The sequence below is a fragment of the Pecten maximus genome, unplaced genomic scaffold (genome assembly GCF_902652985.1).
Source record: "Pecten maximus unplaced genomic scaffold, xPecMax1.1, whole genome shotgun sequence".
Taxonomy (NCBI): Eukaryota; Metazoa; Mollusca; class Bivalvia; order Pectinida; family Pectinidae; genus Pecten; species Pecten maximus.
In genome coordinates this window covers 1-19,718 of record NW_022982865.1, presented here as the reverse complement: position 1 = coordinate 19,718, position 19,718 = coordinate 1, and the positions used below count along the sequence as shown (strand labels likewise).

At 37.9% G+C, this 19,718-nt stretch overlaps 1 protein-coding gene across 1 annotated transcript; it reads right to left on the bottom strand.

The window, feature by feature from the left end:
* Positions 1-1,110: 1,110 nt before the first annotated feature.
* On the bottom strand, positions 1,111-17,984 carry LOC117321053 (dyslexia-associated protein KIAA0319-like protein; the record flags this gene model as incomplete). The annotated part of the gene is made up of 11 exons (XM_033875535.1): positions 1,111-1,243; positions 2,367-2,490; positions 6,532-6,692; positions 7,550-7,614; positions 8,429-8,561; positions 9,593-9,682; positions 9,893-9,980; positions 10,877-10,977; positions 12,749-12,847; positions 17,128-17,182; positions 17,938-17,984. Coding segments are annotated over 11 exons (1,096 nt in total), but the record flags the coding sequence as incomplete, so codon positions are not given.
* Positions 17,985-19,718: the final 1,734 nt, after the last annotated feature.

Sequence of the window (19,718 nt, the reverse complement as noted above, 5' to 3'; positions counted from 1 at the left end):
TCATCAAGATCATCTGTCAATGCAAATATTGTATTGTAAATGAAATTTAAGTGGGCAACATGCATAAAAACATGAAGTACATGACATAGCATTTAGAATCATGTATTTGTGTTCAGTCATCAAGTTCCTGTAAAAGTAATCAACATAATTAATCTACAAGTCTACCAAGCAAGTTTCATAAAAATCCAATCATTCCTTCAAAAGATATTGTGCTGAAAGCAATCAGCCAATCAGATCACAGCAGCCTCATTAAATATGCATGGAATATGACGATAATCAAAATTGAGCGAGGGGGTTAAGTAGAATGTTTACCAAACAAGTTTCATCAAAATTCTATCATTCCTTCAAAAGATATTGCGTCGAAAGCAATCAGCCAATCACATCACAGCCGCCTTAATTCATTGGGCGGGAAAAAAATGAAGTTTAAAATCAGTGAATGGTAGCAATAAGGTATTGTGGTGTGGTCTGCCTTATCATTACCGCGTATTCCTGGTATTGTGTTGTGGTCTGCCTTATCATTACCGCGTATTCCTGTATGTCCAGGAACCCTGATCATTACCGCGTATTCCTGTATGTCAAGGAACCCTGACCATTACCGCGTATTCCTGTATGTCCAGGAACCCTGACCATTACCGCGTATTCCTGTATGTCAAGGAACCCTGACCATTACCGCGTATTCCTGTATGTCAAGGAACCCTGACCATTACCGCGTATTCCTGTATGTCAAGGAACCCTGACCATTACCGCGTATTCCTGTATGTCAAGGAACCCTGACCATTACCGCGTATTCCTGTATGTCCAGGAACCCTGATCATTACCGCGTATTCCTGTATGTCAAGGAACCCTGACCATTACCGCGTATTCCTGTATGTCAAGGAACCCTGACCATTACCGCGTATTCCTGTATGTCCAGGAACCCTGATCATTACCACGTATTCCTGTATGTCCAGGAACCCTGATCATTACCGCGTATTCCTGTATGTCAAGGAACCCTGATCATTACCGCGTATTCCTGTAAGTCCAGGAACCCTGCAAATTATAAGACAACTAGAGGAAAGACAATGCATTGATGTTAATATTTTTGGGGAGGTGGGTACTCAGTAGACCTACTTGATCATCATCCATTGGTAGTTTGTAATAGCCTTGTCGTCCGAGCTCTTACTGCCGTCCAACACGATGTAGTCAAGGGGAAGATTCACCGTCTTACGGAACCCAGTCACAGCCACGGGCGGCTTGTTCACCTCTGTAATCAACCAGGAATTGTTACAATGAAATACGAACATTGGTTAATGTAAGAGCTTTTCAAGGAAAATATCCAACAGATTCAAGGTTCGTCATACGGAGTCACTAAAAAGAAGTGATTTAATTCAAACTATACCATATAATAGACCACATCCCCTAACCACTCACTATACAAACCACTCACTATACAAACCACTCACTATACAAACCATGCACTCACTATACAAACCACTCACTATACAAACCACTCACTATACAAACCACTCACTATACAAACCACTCACTATACAAACCACTCACTATACAAACCACTCACCACTCACTATACAAACCACTCACCACTCACTATACAAACCACTCACTATACAAACCACTCACTATACAAACCACTCACTATACAAACCACTCACTATACAAACCACTCACTATACAAACCACTCACTATACAAACCACTCACTATACAAACCACCCACTATACAAACCACTCACTATACAAACCACTCACTATACAAACCACTCACTATACAAACCACTCACTATACAAACCACTCACTATACAAACCACTCACTATACAAACCACTCACTATACAAACCACTCACTATACAAACGATTTCTTTATTTCTGGAGTCCATCCAGGATTTTTAGATTTTGATGTAACAGCCTTGATCAAACTTATGCAAGTTCTAGTAAAAATGGTTGATATTTTGTCTCTCTCCCTATCTAGAACAGTATCACTGACTATCACTGACTACAAGGGCTTTTAAATTTTCTACGTACTAATTGGTAGTACAAATTTACTCCTAATAAGACTGTGTGAATAAGATGTGATGCATTTGTCCAATTTGAAATGTTCAGGTTTGGAACACTTAATTTTTTCTGATCAAAGAAAATAATTAACTCATACAAATACAGTCAAGTCAGCCTTAGTGACCACCTGAACTAAGCGACTCCCTCTCATATGTGAACATATTTTTCACTTTCAATGATATTCAATATACAAGTTACCTGAACCTGGATTAAGAGACCACCTGTCATTTGCGACATCATTTATTACCTCCCTTGGGAGATAAATTACGACAGGTTTGACTGTATATTATAAACAATAGGATAAGGCCTCTCACCTGCTTTCACAAAAACATTGACATCGGCGGAGGAGGTTTGCTGAGCTGTGTCTGTGACCTTGAGAGTAAAGGCATAGTCTCCCTCCTGTAGATTTGACAGTGTTAGACAGACCGACCTCACACCCTGGGGATAACAAGATTTGACAGTGTTAGACAGACCGACCTCACACCCTGGGGATAACAAGATTTGACAGTGTTAGACAGACAGACCTCACACCCTGAGGATAACAAGATTTGACAGTGTTAGACAGACCTCACACCCTGAGGATAACAAGATTTAACAGTGTTAGACAGACCTCACATCCTGAGGATAACAAGATTTGACAGTGTAAGACAGACCTCACACCCTGAGGGTAACAAGATTTGACAGTGTTAGACAGACCTCACACCCTGAGGATAACAAGATTTGACAGTGTTAGACAGACCGACCTCACACCCTGAGGATAACAAGATTTGACAGTGTTAGACAGACAGACCTCACACCCTGAGGATAACAAGATTTGATAGTGTTAGACAGACAGATCACACACCCTGAGGATAACAAGATTTGACAGTGTTAGACAGACAGACCTCACACCCTGAGGATAACAAGATTTGACAGTGTTAGACAGACCTCACACCCTGAGGATAACAAGATTTGACAGTGTTAGACAGACCGACCTCACACCCTGAGGATAACAAGATTTGACAGTGTTAGACAGACAGACCTCACACCCTGAGGATAACAAGATTTGACAGTGTTAGACAGACCTCACACCCTGAGGATAACAAGATTTGACAGTGTTAGACAGACAGACCTCACACCCTGAGGATAACAAGATTTGACAGTGTTAGACAGACCTCACACCCTGAGGATAACAAGATTTGACAGTGTTAGACAGACCGATCTCACACCCTGAGGATAACAAAATTTGACAGTGTTAGACAGACCGACCTCACACCCTGAGGATAACAAGATTTGACAGTGTAAGACAGACCTCACACCGTGAGGATAACAAGATTTGACAGTGTAAGACAGACCTCACACCCTGAGGATAACAAGATTTGACAGTGTTAGACAGACCGACCTCACACCCTGAGGATAACAAGATTTGACAGTGTTAGACAGACAGACCTCACACCCTGAGGATAACAAGATTTGACAGTGTAAGACAGACCTCACACGGTGAGGATAACAAGATTTGACAGTGTAAGACAGACCTCACACCCTGAGGATAACAAGACTTGACAGTGTTAGACAGACAGACCTCACACCCTGAGGATAACAAGATTTGACAGTGTTAGACAGACTGACTTCACACCCTGAGGATAACAAGATTTGACAGTGTTAGACAGACAGACCTCACACCCTGAGAATAACAAGATTTGACGGTGTTAGACAGACCGACCTCACACCCTGAGGATAACAAGATTTGACAGTGTAAGACAGACCGACCTCATACCCTGAGGATAACAAGATTTGACAGTGTTAGACAGACCGACCTCACACCCTGAGGATAACAAGATTTGACAGTGTTAGACAGACCGACCTCACACCCTGAGGATAACAAGATTTGACAGTGTTAGACAGACAGACCTCACACCCTGAGGATAACAAGATTTGACAGAGTTAGACAGACAGACCTCACACTCTGAGGATAACAAGATTTGACAGTGTTAGACAGACCTCACATCCTGAGGATAACAAGATTTGACAGTGTTAGACAGACCTCACATCCTGAGGATAACAAGATTTGACAGTTTTAGACAGACAGACCTCACACCCTGAGGATAAACAAGATTTGACAGTGTTAGACAGACCTCACACCCTGAGGATAACAAGATTTGACAGTGTTAGACAGACCGACCTCACACCCTGAGGATAATAAGATTTGACAGTGTTAGACAGACAGACCTCACACCCTGAGGATAACAAGATTTGACAGTGTTAGACAGACAGAACTCACACCCTGAGGATAAACAAGATTTGATAGTGTTAGACAGACAGATCACACACCCTGAGGATAACAAGATTTGACAGTGTAAGACAGACCTCACACCCTGAGGATAACAAGATTTGACAGTGTTAGACAGACCTCACACCCTGAGGATAACAAGATTTGACAGTGTTAGATAGACAGACCTCACACCCTGAGGATAACAAGATTTGACAGTGTTAGACAGACTGACTTCACACCCTGAGGATAACAAGATTTGACAGTGTTAGATAGACAGACCTCACACCCTGAGGATAACAAGATTTGACAGTGTTAGACAGACCTCACACCCTGAGGATAACAAGATTTGACAGTGTTAGATAGACAGACCTCACACCCTGAGGATAACAAGATTTGACAGTGTTAGACAGACCTCATACCCTGAGGATAACAAGATTTGACAGTGTTAGACAGACCTCACACCCTGAGGATAACAAGATTTGACAGTGTTAGACAGACCGACCTCACACCCTGAGGATAACAAGATTTGACAGTGTTAGACAGACCGACCTCACACCCTGAGGATAACAAGATTTGACAGTGTTAGATAGACAGATCTCACACCCTGAGGATAACAAGATTTGACAGTGTTAGATAGACAGACCTCACACCCTGAGGATAACAAGATTTGACAGTGTTAGACAGACCGACCTCACACCCTGAGGATAACAAGATTTGACAGTGTTAGACAGACCGACCTCACACCCTGAGGATAACAAGATTTGACAGTGTTAGACAGACTGACTTCACACCCTGAGGATAACAAGATTTGACAGTGTTAGACAGACAGACCTCACACCCTGAGGATAACAAGATTTGACAGTGTTAGACAGACAGACCTCACACCCTGAGGATAACAAGATTTGACAGTGTTAGACAGACAGATCACACCCTGAGGATAACAAGATATGACAGTGTAAGACAGACCTCACACCCTGAGGATAACAAGATTTGACAGTGTTAGACAGACTGACTTCACACCCTGAGGATAACAAGATTTGACAGTGTTAGACAGACTGACTTCACACCCTGAGGATAACAAGATTTGACAGTGTTAGACAGACCTCACACCCTGAGGATAACAAGATTTGACAGTGTTAGACAGACTGACTTCACACCCTGAGGATAACAAGATTTGACAGTGTTAGACAGACCGACCTCACACCCTGAGGATAACAAGATTTGACAGTGTTAGACAGACCGACCTCACACCCTGAGGATAACAAGATTTGACAGTGTTAGATAGACAGATCTCACACCCTGAGGATAACAAGATTTGACAGTGTTAGATAGACAGACCTCACACCCTGAGGATAACAAGATTTGACAGTGTTAGACAGACCGACCTCACACCCTGAGGATAACAAGATTTGACAGTGTTAGACAGACCTCACACCCTGAGGATAACAAGATTTGACAGTGTTAGACAGACCGACCTCACACCCTGAGGATAACAAGATTTGACAGTGTTAGACAGACCGACCTCACACCCTGAGGATAACAAGATTTGACAGTGTTAGACAGACCGACCTCACACCCTGAGGATAACAAGATTTGACAGGGTGTTAGACAGACCTCACACCCTGAGGATAACAAGATTTGACAGTGTTAGACAGACAGACCTCACACCCTGAGGATAACAAGATTGGACAGTGTTAGACAGATCTCACACCCTGAGGATAACAAGATTTGACAGTGTTAGACAGACCGACCTCACACCCTGAGGATAACAAGATTTGACAGTGTTAGACAGACCTCACACCCTGAGGATAACAAGATTTGACAGTGTAAGACAGACCGATCTCACACCCTGTAAATAATTAACATGAAGGTGTATATTAGGTCACTAATCTGGGTACAGTTCATGTGAATCATTTTGACTAAATATCAATGCTATGTGTCACTTCTCTAAGGTACAAGTCACATGTACAAAGTTTTAATAGTAAAACTTGTTTATAACAAATTCCCCAGGACCAGAGGAAACACTTCATTTGATCCAATACTAGGAAGTGGGACAAATTGGAGATTTTAACTTGGTCATAAGCAGATTTGTATTAGGCTAGTTGTCTTAATTAAGCTTTACAGTGATAATTTTCAAGATCAATCACATGAGTTTCTTAGTTTGTATAAGTAGCAATTATAAACAAAAGTCTAAAAAGCATGACAAAAGTACAGCACTGTATACATACAGACATGTCTGCTGTCAGTTTATCATCCGCTGACTTAATCCACTCGTAGGATACAATTCCTTTATCATCGGTGCTCATGTTTCCACAAAGATTCACGGTGTTTTGTGGGAGGCGGATGATAATATCTGACCCGGCGTTGGCTTTCGGAGGGTAGTCTAGTTCTGTGAACGAAGTACAACACTGTAACTGTAATCAAAGCTAAATTACAGAAATAGGTTACTGTTAGTAGCCATCTTGTAATAAGCCCAGGGGGACACAACTCATAACCTCTGATGAAGAGGCTGCACATGTTATGGGTCAATGAAATTACATTTACTGATAATATGATATTGAGCAACTATGTATATGATGGGATAATTACTAAACCTGTGCTTACTACTGAATATATATGGTACAGGGAACAACCAACCAATTGAAAAAATATATTTTTGAAACAGCCCCTGTGTATAGAACGTTGAGCCAAGGATAAAATGTCTGGCAGCCACTGATTGGCCAGTATGTTATGAAGTGAGAAAATAGATATGTAGCCTGATAGGTAACTATCAATAAGAAATGTTGATATAAATTTCGTAAGTCCGATTGTTTTTTTTCCCAAAAGTTCATGTAATAATAGTAAACAGGTAAACATTTACGATTTTTGAGAATTTTTACTGCGAAATTCACCTATTTTCAAAATGGCTACCCTGGAGAAAATTTGAGCTGAAGGACCCAACTTTTTTTTTTGATTAGGTGTTATATCAGACCCTAAACTTTTGTTATAAACCATAATCGTCATATTGAATTCAAGAATTTGAATGAAATAATCCAAAACGTTAACACTAAAGTCTATGGGAAAACAATTGGTTGGTCTCTACAAACATTCTGTATATAACCTAGGGTTTTTTGTACTGATTTTTCATACACATTTTTAATGAGCATAATTCATACTGACCAAAATTACAGGTCACTTATTTGTTGCTGGAGATGTTACAATTAACATTTTTTATTTAATTCCTATTTGTACAGACATGTGACCCACCTTTGATGACCGTAACATTGGCAACGGTCGAGTTCCTGGCTCCATCTGAGTCGGTCACTGTCAACCTGGAGATAACAAACTCTAACTGTTATTCATTGAAACCTGTAACCCTGTTGATGTATTGGTATCACTGTCATTGAAATACCTCAGGACGCTCTCCCCCTTGTGTGTGACCCCGAATGTAGGTCAAGGTCATTTATTTGAACAAACTTGGTAGCCCTTCACCCCAGCATGCTACAAACCAATATCAGGTCCCTAGGCATCTTGGTTATTGAGAAGAAGTCCTATAAAGATTTTAGCCTTTTTGACTCCTATGACATTGAATGTATGTCAAGGTTATTCATCTACACAACCTTGGTAGCCCTTCACCCACATGCTACAAACCCAATATCAGGTCCCTGGGCCTCTTGGTTGAGAAGATTCTAGCCTATTTGACCCCTGTGATCTTGAATGTAGGTCACAGTCATTCATTTGAACAAACTTGGTAGTCCTTCAGCCTAGCATGCTACACACCTAATAACAAGTCCCTAGGCATCATGGTTATTGAGAAGAAGTCCTATGAAGATTTCAGCCTAGTTTACCCCTGTGACCATGAATGTATGTCATGTATGTATAATCATGTAATTCTGATCACTTGTGAAACTGATCTACTTAAGTAGTTAAAATTATGAATACAGTCTATGTTACTGGAATATTAGTGTGAGGGGTCTTACTGTGGGAGGAAACTGGAGTAACAGATAATAAACCCATGTGGTCAGGCAGGTTAGACCAAGACATGTACCTCTTCACATGTTGCTGTAATATGTAAATCACCTGATCTGTGAGTACTTAGAATACCTGAACCATGTTTCTGACATCACCTTATCTATGAGTACTTACTTGAACTGGTATTTGCCTGGGGCTAAGTTCTTGAGTTTGAGAATGGCTGTGTTGTCTTTGAACTGTTGGTCCTGTATTGGTCCACTCACTTCTTCCCAGTGGTACATTGTAATCTTATCATCATCTGTACTTACTGTAAATACAGGGGAGATCACTCTATATCATCTACATGTATACTCACCGAGAATACTCGGAAAAATACTCAAATCATCTATACTCACAGTAAATACAGGGGAGATCACTCTATATCATCTACATGTATACTCACCGAGAATACTCGGAAAAATACTCAAATCATCTATACTCACAGTAAATACAGGGGAGATCACTCTATATCATCTACATGTATACTCACCGAGAATACCGGGAAAAATACTCAAATCATCTATACTCACAGTAAATACAGGGGAGATCACTCTATATCATCTACATGTATACTCACCGAGAATACTCGGAAAAATATTCAAATCATCTATACTCACAGTAAATACAGGGGAGATCACTCTATATCATCTACATGTATACTCACAGAGAATACTCGGAAAAATACTCAAATCATCTATAATCACAGTTAATACAGGGGAGATCACTCTATATCATCTACATGTATACTCACCGAGAATACCGGGAAAAATACTCAAATCATCTATACTCACAGTAAATACAGGGGAGATCACTCTATATCATCTACATGTATACTCACCGAGAATACCGGGAAAAATACTCAAATCATCTATACTCACAGTAAATACAGGGGAGATCACTCTATATCATCTACATGTATACTCACCATGAATACTCGGAAAAATACTCAAATCATCTGTACTCACAGTAAATACAGGGGAGATCACTCTATATCATCTACATGTATACTCACCGAGAATACTCGGAAAAATACTCAAATCATCTGTACTCACAGTAAATACAGGGGAGATCACTCTAATCATCTACATGTATCCTCACCGAGAATACCGGGAAAAATACTCAAATCATCTATACTAGAAAATACAGGGGAGATCACTCTAATTATCTACATGTATACTCACTATAGACATAAACGAAATTATGTACACTTGTAAAATACTACAAGACAGACTACTTATCATATATACTAGGTGTATATGAAGGGGAGATAACTCTAATAAAAGTTCATGGTCAGCTTACCTGAGCCGTCCAGGATGGCAAGGTTTGGCACTTTTATGGTTTGTTTCGCTGGTTTTATAATTGCAACTGGTGGACGGTTTTTCCTGATAACTGAAATATACCAAATTAAATTGCAATTTTTTTTCTGGCCAATCTTAAATAAACTTATTTTCCCATCATTATACTCATAGTTTTAGTGGACTTCAAATCAATTGCTGACTGGTTATGCAAACAGGCAGATGATATATTAAGTTAGAGATACAATGAACCTTAAGCTCTCATGATCGAGCCACAATTACTAAATTGGGTTTCTATGTTTACCTGGTAGAACAGTGACATTGACCATTTCTGACCCCTCCCGATTCTTTCCAGTTACTTTGATCTTGAAGGAGTACAAGCCAGCTATGAGCTGCAATGGAAGAGTTAAAATTTCAGGTGTACATTCAAACTATTAAATTAAAAGAAATCTATATGCTAAGTTATCATCGTATGGCCTCATACACCTCTGATATTATGATATTAAATTATGTATATGTTATGTTTCAGTGTGAGAGTGGATATACTAGTATGTATGCATGGGTGTAAATGAAGCAATAAATGAATATGAATATTGATACAATGAATAAGTTTTAAAATGTTGTATGTGAGGATATATGTGTGTATGTAGGAATATATATATATGTACTCTATGAGTGAATGAGAATGCAATTGTAAAAATATGAACATTAATGTAATACTGTCGCTGTGTGTTATGTGTATGTGATTATACATGTATAGGTATTATACACCATGATTTCAAAATAAAAAAAAACATGTAATGAAGCAAAATCAATTCTAATTTATTATAAAAACCCTATCACAAATCGGCTGAGCCCTTAATACATTGAATCCTGTTCCTAAGTTTTAAGACTATCAGAAAATATTTTGGAGAGTTATATAACGACAATAACAATGTTCTTCATAAATCAAGAATATTTGTAGGAGTTATTGCATGGAAAGAGCAGAAAACAACAATTGAACTTGGGGCCATCACTCCATCAAATAAAGCCTGGCAAAAGTGGCAATCAAACTTGGCCAATGCAAGCCCTTAACACATTAACCTTGTTACTAAATTTGAAGAATATCTGTTAATATTTGTTGAATATATTGCACGGAAACAAGGCATGAAAGGCTGACAGATGGACAGAAGATCGACAGATGCCAGACGAAAGGAGGGACAGACAAACCTAAATCAAAATCCCATTTCGGTGAAAGCGGGGTGTAATTATAGATAGAATACCACTAATCATGCCAATGATTACAAACCTTTGTTAGACTAAGTGTATCTGTGTTTTTCCCGACCATTGTTCCTGTCTCGGCACCCTCAGGGGAGGTAATCAGGGTCCATTCGTAACTAAACGTCTCACCTGAACAAAACAGAAGAAATTCTTACAATGTAGCATCAATTTGTAAAATAGACCAAAATACTAAGAGGTATTTCAATTTATTCATTTGTTGTAATTTGATCCCTTACTTATAAATGTAATGTTTTATCTCAAGACCCAAAACAACATAAAGGGATTAAAATACAACAAAATGGCCACTTGTTGTGGTATGTAGTGACAGTATAACACACTATCATACACTCATTTCAAACATTGTCCATATCTTTTGTTTTGCTGCTTTTTTTGTTTGCTATTTTTATCACCCCACTACCGTCAGGCTCATCTTCACATGGAGACACCATGTAGTAGCTAGTGGCTACCTCAACTTAACAACATGCAGTAGATCATGGCTACTATACATCATGTTACAATTGTATAACATGTCATAGGTAGTGGCTATCTCACTTAGTCACTTCAATAACGATATTATGTCATGTCCTGTCATGTTTGCAAAAAGGAATAACGATAAAACAGAATTCAACCGAATAACAATTTATTAACATCATATCAAGTAACCGTTTAAATTTATATTGGACATATAAAATACTGTTTGATAGGCCTACTTACGTTTTACTGATAGCCATGCCATTTCCATGTGTATTAACACTGGAGCTTGAGCTGTGCATGTGTGTACAAAATGTTACTGTTACTGAATTGATGTGTTACCCAATTTAATAGACAGCGGTGACCGTTTATACAGGTGCACTCTGAACACCTCAGCAGTAATTACGCTATTGTTTCAGTCGTTTAAAGATTTAATAGGCAGCGTTGACCGTTTATACAGGTGCACTCTGAACACCTCAGCAGTAATTATGCTATTGTTTCAGTCGTTTAAAGATTTAATAGGCAGCATTGACCGTTTCATTTCTACACCTGTTGTTGACTGTAGTGTGCATTATGTCAGTGAGAGCCTTGGGAAACTACCTGATGTAAGTAAAGCAGTACTTTTTATTATCACCGAGGGTTGTTGTTATAAGATTCTACAGACAATTTGTTTAATTAATTTATTAAACACTCATAATAGCATATAATAATCAGTAGGTTTGCAGATACCTTCAGTATTACAAAATGGAAGTTCGATGTTGAGAAAATAACAGCGTTTACCAACGATCATTGTTTGACTGAACATTTCAAGTAGGATTTTTATTGTTTGGACCAAATTTTCACTTCGTATTATTCAAGTTTTTTTTTAGTTTTCCGAATTCAAGTTTTCTGAGTTTTTTTACTAGGATGAAGAAAGAATTCACCCAGGGCTGACGAAGTACTTCAAGTTAAGCAGGATATTTGCAAGTTCAAGTTAACGAAGTTCCACTGTAGTAGAAAGTGGCAACGTCACTAAATAGCAGGAAGTATTTGTAGCTAACTCGCTTAATAACATGTAGTGGCCAGTGATTACCGTACTTAATAACATGTAGTAGGCAGTGGCTACCTAACTTTAAAACATGTAGTAGCTAGTGGCTACCTCACTTAATAACATGTAGTAGCTAGTGGCTACCTCACTTAATATCATATAGAAGCTAGTTGCTAACTCACTCAATAATATATAGGAAATCATTTGCATGCTATCCAGAGCTATTTGGGTAAAATGTCTAATCAAAGGACTCAACTATGACAGCAATGGATGGTCAGTGATCTCAGGGATCAAACCACACACCTCGGATCTGGAGACTATATTATTACGACGCTCTACTGATAAATCTAGACTGGCCATGAAGTAAATAACTATACATCAGTGTATTTATAATCAATGTACCTTCGGCTTTGGGTTCCAACACATAAGCACTCAGACTGACTTTGTTCTTCGGCAGCCGGATGACTTTATTGTCTCCTGCAGAAACGGTCAGTTCTTGTACTGTAACATATGGTTGATGCCATTTTAAACACATGTTAAGTGAAAGTCATAAGATAGCTGGAATTTAAAGACATATTATTAAACACGCCGACCCATATTCATGCAACCATACTAATGCTCAATTTCACATTCCGTGATAATTCTGATATCTGAATTAACATATGATCTTTTTCAATGATTTGAAGGAATTTTGGAAAGAATTCAAGTGTTTACAATTTTTTGCTAAACTGCTTTTTCCTCATGAGCAAAATTTAGGATAAATGGGTTTAGCACAGATTTCATGTTTGAGCATCAGCAACAGGTTTGATGAATACAGGCCATGGTCAAAGTATAAAATGGTGTCATTTACGACAAAAACCTGATATCTTTATAGCCTGTATGGGATATAAGACTAATACAAAGTACAAGTTTATATGGACACAGGATTTGCCATGAATTAATTACTTATCAGGAATAACAATAATTAGGACAAGAACAATTTAGAGGCATGGTTAGAAATTGATTCATCACGCTAAACTTCAAAACATACTGATTACTATCACAGAAATAGTTCACGTTAACACTTAGCCGAAAGTAAAATATCATGTTATCAGTGTATAACACACAGTACACTATCAATGTTATAACACCCAGTACACTATCAATGTTATAACACCCAGTACACTATCAATGTTATAACACCCAGTACACTATCAGTGTTATGACACCCAGTACACTATCAGTGTTATAACACCCAGTACACTATCAATGTTATAACACCCAGTACACTATCAATGTACTATAACACCCAGTACACTATCAATGTTATAACACCCAGTACACTATCAGTGTACTATAACACCCAGTACACTATCAGTATTATAACACTCAGTACACTATCAGTGTACTATAACACCCAGTACACTATCAATGTACTATAACACCCAGTACACTATCAGTGTTATAACACCCAGTACACTATCAGTGTTATAACACCCAGGACACTATCTGTGTTATAACACCCAGTACACTATCAGTGTTATAACACCCAGTACACTATCAGTGTTATAACACCGAGTACACTATCAATGTTATAACACCCAGTACACTATCAGTGTTATAACACCCAGTACACTATCAGTGTTATGACACCCAGTACACTATCAGTGTTATAACACCCAGTACACTATCAGTGTTATAACACCCATTACACTATCAGTGTTATAACACCCAGTACACTATCAGTGTTATAACACCCAGTACACTATCAATGTTATAACACCCAGTACACTATCAGTGTTATAACACCCAGTACACTATCAATGTTATAACACCCAGTACACTATCAGTGTTATAACACCCAGTACACTATCAGTGTTATAACACCCAGTACACTATCAGTGTTATAACACCCAGTACACTATCAGTGTTATAACACCCAGTACACTATCAGTGTTATAACACCCAGTACACTATCAATGTTATAACACCCAGTACACTATCAGTGTACTATAACACCCAGTACACTATCAGTGTTATAACACCCAGTACACTATCTGTGTTATAACACCCAGTACACTATCAGTGTTATAACACCCAGTACACTATCAGTGTTATAACACCCAGTACACTATCAGTGTTATAACACCCAGTACAATATCAGTGTTATAACACCCAGTACACTATCAGTGTTATAACACCCAGTACACTATCAGTGTACTATAACACCCAGTACACTAGCAGTGTTATAACACCCAGTACACTAGCAGTGTTATAACACCCAGTACACTATCAGTGTTATAACACCCAGTACACTAGCAGTGTTATAACACCCAGTACACTATCAGTGTTATAACACCCAGTACACTATCAGTGTTATAACACCCAGTACACTAGCAGTGTTATAACACCCAGTACACTAGCAGTGTTATAACACCCAGTACACTATCAGTGTTATAACACCCAGTACACTATCAGTGTTATAACACCCAGTACACTAGCAGTGTTATAACACCCAGTACACTAGCAGTGTTATAACACCCAGTACACTAGCAGTGTTATAACACCCAGTACACTAGCAGTGTACTATAACACCCAGTACACTAGCAGTGTACTATAACACCCACTACACTATCAGTGTTATAACACCCAGTACACTATCAGTGTTATAACACCCAGTACACTATCAGTGTTATAACACCCAGTACACTATCAGTGTTATAACACCCAGTACACTATCAGTGTTATAACACCCAGTACACTATCAGTGTTATAACACCCAGTACACTATCTGTGTTATAACACCCAGTACACTATCAGTGTTATAACACCCAGTACACTATCAGTGTTATAACACCCAGTACACTATCAGTGTACTATAACACTCAGTACACTATCAGTGTACTATAACACCCAGTACACTATCAGTGTACTATAACACCCAGTACACTATCAGTGTTATAACACCCAGTACACTATCAGTGTAATAACACCCAGTACACTATCAGTGTACCATAACACCCAGTACACTATCAGTGTTATAACACCCAGTACACTATCAGTGTTATAACACCCAGTACACTATCAGTGTTATAACACCCAGTACACTATCAGTGTACTATAACACCCAGTACACTATCAGTGTACTATAACACCCAGTACACTATCAGTGTTATAACACCCAGTACACTATCAGTGTACTATAACACCCAGTACACTATCAGTGTTATAACACCCAGTACACTATCAATGTTATAACACCCAGTACACTATCAGTGTTATAACACCCAGTACACTATCAATGTTATAACACCCAGTACATTATCAGTTATAACACACAGTACACTATCAGTGTTATAACACCCAGTACACTATCAGTGTTATGACACCCAGTACACTATCAATGTTATAACACCCAGTACACTATCAGTTATAACACACAGTACACTATCTGTGTTATAACACCCAGTACACTATCAATGTTATAACACCTAGTACACTATCAGTGTTATAACACCCAGTACACTATCAGTGTTATAACACCCAGTACACTATCAGTGTACTATAACACCCAGTACACTATCAGTGTACTATAACACCCAGTACACTATCAGTGTTATAACACCCAGTACACTATCAGTGTTATAACACCCAGTACACTATCAGTGTTATAACACCCAGTACAATATCAGTGTTATGACACCCAGTACATTATCAGTGTTATAACACCCAGTACACTATCAGTGTTATAACACCCAGTACACTATCAATGTTATAACACCCAGTACACTATCAGTGTTATAACACCCAGTACACTATCAATGTTATAACACCCAGTACACTATCAATGTTATAACACCCAGTACACTATCAATGTTATAACACCCAGTACACTATCAGTGTTATAACACCCAGTACACTATCAGTGTTATGACACCCAGTACACTATCAGTTATAACACACATTACACTATCAGTGTTATAACACCCAGTACACTATCAGTGTTATAACACCCAGTACACTATCAGTGTTATAACACACAGTACACTATCAGTGTTTTAACACCCAGTACACTATCAATGTTATAACACCCAGTACACTATCAATGTTATAACACACAGTACACTATCAGTGTTATAACACCCAGTACACTATCAATGTTATAACACCCAGTACACTATCAATGTTATAACACCCAGTACACTATCAGTGCTATAACACCCAGTACACTATCAGTGTTATAACACCCAGTACACTATCTGTGTTATAACACCCAGTACACTATCTGTGTTATAACACCCAGTACACTATCAGTGCTATAACACCCAGTACACTATCAGTGTTATAACACCCAGTACACTATCAATGTTATAACACACAGTACACTATCAGTGTTATAACACCCAGTACACTATCAATGTTATAACACCCAGTACACTATCAATGTTATAACACCCAGTACACTATCAGTGCTATAACACCCAGTACACTATCAGTGTTATAACACCCAGTACACTATCTGTGTTATAACACCCAGTACACTATCAATGTTATAACACCCAGTACACTATCAGTGTTATAACACCCAGTACACTATCAGTGTTATAACACCCAGTACACTCAGTATCAATAAGAATTTCTCTTGAATATGAAATGACAACACTTTCAAGATCCTCCGTGTCTACCTGTGGAAATGGTATTTGCACCACGTGCACTTGAAGCATCAAATACCACTCCTCAGGAGAGATATATTTACAGGCCCAACATTTGTCCCAGAGTAATGTCAGGTTTAAATGCCTTACTTTGTGGTACTATAGCTGTAGGTGATGGCTTCTTAGGGACTACTTTCCCTCCCATCTGAAAACAACCAATCAACACTTAAATGTGGTTTAATAAATCGATAAAATAATGAAAATATGCCATTGGGTATTACTGAAAGCTTGTTTATACATTCAATTTGGTACATGTCATCAGAATTTTAAAGTTTTGTTCATAACATATAGTATTACAAAATCAAGTTTTACTTACATATAAAATCTACATATTATTTTATGTAGCATTTGACAAAGTTAAAACTACTTTTAATTTAATTTTCTACTGTTAGTAACAGTTGGTTCACTGACCCATTTATGATATACTTAGTATGATGTTTGACTGTTGGTTCACCTACACATTTATGATGTACTTAGTATGATGTTTGACTGTTGGTTCACTTACACATTTATGATATACTTAGTATGATGTTTGACTGTTGGTTCACTTACACATTTATGATATACTTTGTATGATGTTTGACTGTTGGTTCACTTACACATTTATGATCTACCTTGTATGATGTTTGCCTGTTGGTTCACTTACACATTTATGATCTACTTTGTATGATGTTTGACTGTTGGTTCACTTACACATTTATGATCTACTTTGTATGATGTTTGCCTGTTGGTTCACTTACACATTTATGATCTACTTTGTATGATGTTTGACTGTTGGTTCACTTACACATTTATGATATACTTTGTATGATGTTTGACTGTTGGTTCACCTACACATTTATGATCTACTTTGTATGATGTTTGACTGTTGGTTCACCTACACATTTATGATTTACTTACATGGTTTTCTATTGATGGTACAGTAGCTGTCACTGCGTCACTCTCATCTACAAAGAATAAAAGATCTTTATACATTGATACATGTCTGTAACAGTCATATAACGATTAAACCAGATTTTTTAATTTAAAAGATTTCAACAAAATTCTGTTTAAACACATTTCCAATTCAGAAGAGACGTTTGCGAACAAAACTATGCTGTAAATATCATGATGAATTCATTTCACCTTTGTGATTGTTTTAGGAGATGGTTTCATTTGGTTTAAATGAAGATTTTATCAAATCGTGCACAACAATTAAGTGGAGATATTTGTCTGGTTACTCTTTATCAGTGGGAAATTGTGATGTCAACAAAAGAATTAATAAGAAGTCCTGAAACTTTAAGACCCTGTCTACTTTAATAGCAAATATTTCAATTTCTACTCAAGTTGGACTCAATGAAACTACCAAACTTAATCTGTTTCATTTGCTCATGAATTTGACCAGATTAACACTGATCAGTGCGTATGAATACATGGTTAAAATCCTTCCGCAAAACGATTTCACTTTTTCTACATTGTTGTTATAAACATGGAATAATTATTAAAATTATCAAATTTATAATGCATTCTTGTATTTTATGAAAGACCAGATATGCTAAATACTTCTATTTTGACAAATTAATGCTGTTTTTAATCCTAATATTGCGGACTATTTTACTCGACCGACTAGACATGCACAATCCGGAACTCCTCGGGCTTTTCCGCAATTGGACTTGCACAAGCTTCCAGACATTAATATCTAGACCGACTTTTTTATTCGAAAAAAAAAGCAATTGAAATATAAGGATTGAATCTTGATTTGGTCGATTTCATGGGATCATGAATTGAGTTGCTCTTGAGACAAATTCAACATGAACTGCTTCGCAACTCAATTCATGACCCCATGAAATCGACCAAATCAAGATTCAATCCTTAAATGACCAAAACAATAAATCAGAAAACATTAAAATTTCATATCCTATATTTGCAGTTCTGATCTAACATCCCAATAACTGGCATATAAATGATGTTACAATCTGACAAAACAGAAAATTATTTCATGTACATGCTTTCCCATCAGAAACATATAGATCTTTCTGGTGTATACTGATACAGTACATGTGTAGTCAGGTGTCAGTCATGACGTGACTCAATTTCAAATTTTGTCAAAAAAAAAGATTTTCATGAATTTTTATTTATGTTTGTCACATGGCAGAATAGTAAACACAATCCATCTGCCCCAACATCTAACCCAAGGGTTTCTTAGTTATTGAGAAAAAGTTGTATCAAAATCTTAAAACATTTGACACCTGTGACCTTGAAAGTAGGTCACGGTCATTCATCGGAGCAAATTTGGTAGCCCTTTATCCCAGCATGATACTGACTCAATGTAGTGACCCTTGGCCTCTTGTTTATTGAGTAGAGAAGTTGTTTAAAGAGAAAATGTGATATTGGACTGATGATGTACATGTATCACAACATAAATTCACCTACTCGAGGGGCAGGTGAGCTTGAAAGAGTGGAGAATTGATTTACCTACATGAGGGGCAGGTAAGCTTAAAATAGTAGAGAATTGATTTACCTACCCGAGGGGCAGGTGAACTTGAAATAGTAGAGAATTGATTTACCTACCCAAGGGGCAGGAGAGCTTGAAATAGTAGAGAGTTGATTTATCTACACAAGGGGCAGGTGAGCTTGAAATAGTAGAGAGTTGATTTATCTACACGAGGGGCAGGTGAGCTTGGGTTAGTGTGGGAAGTTTT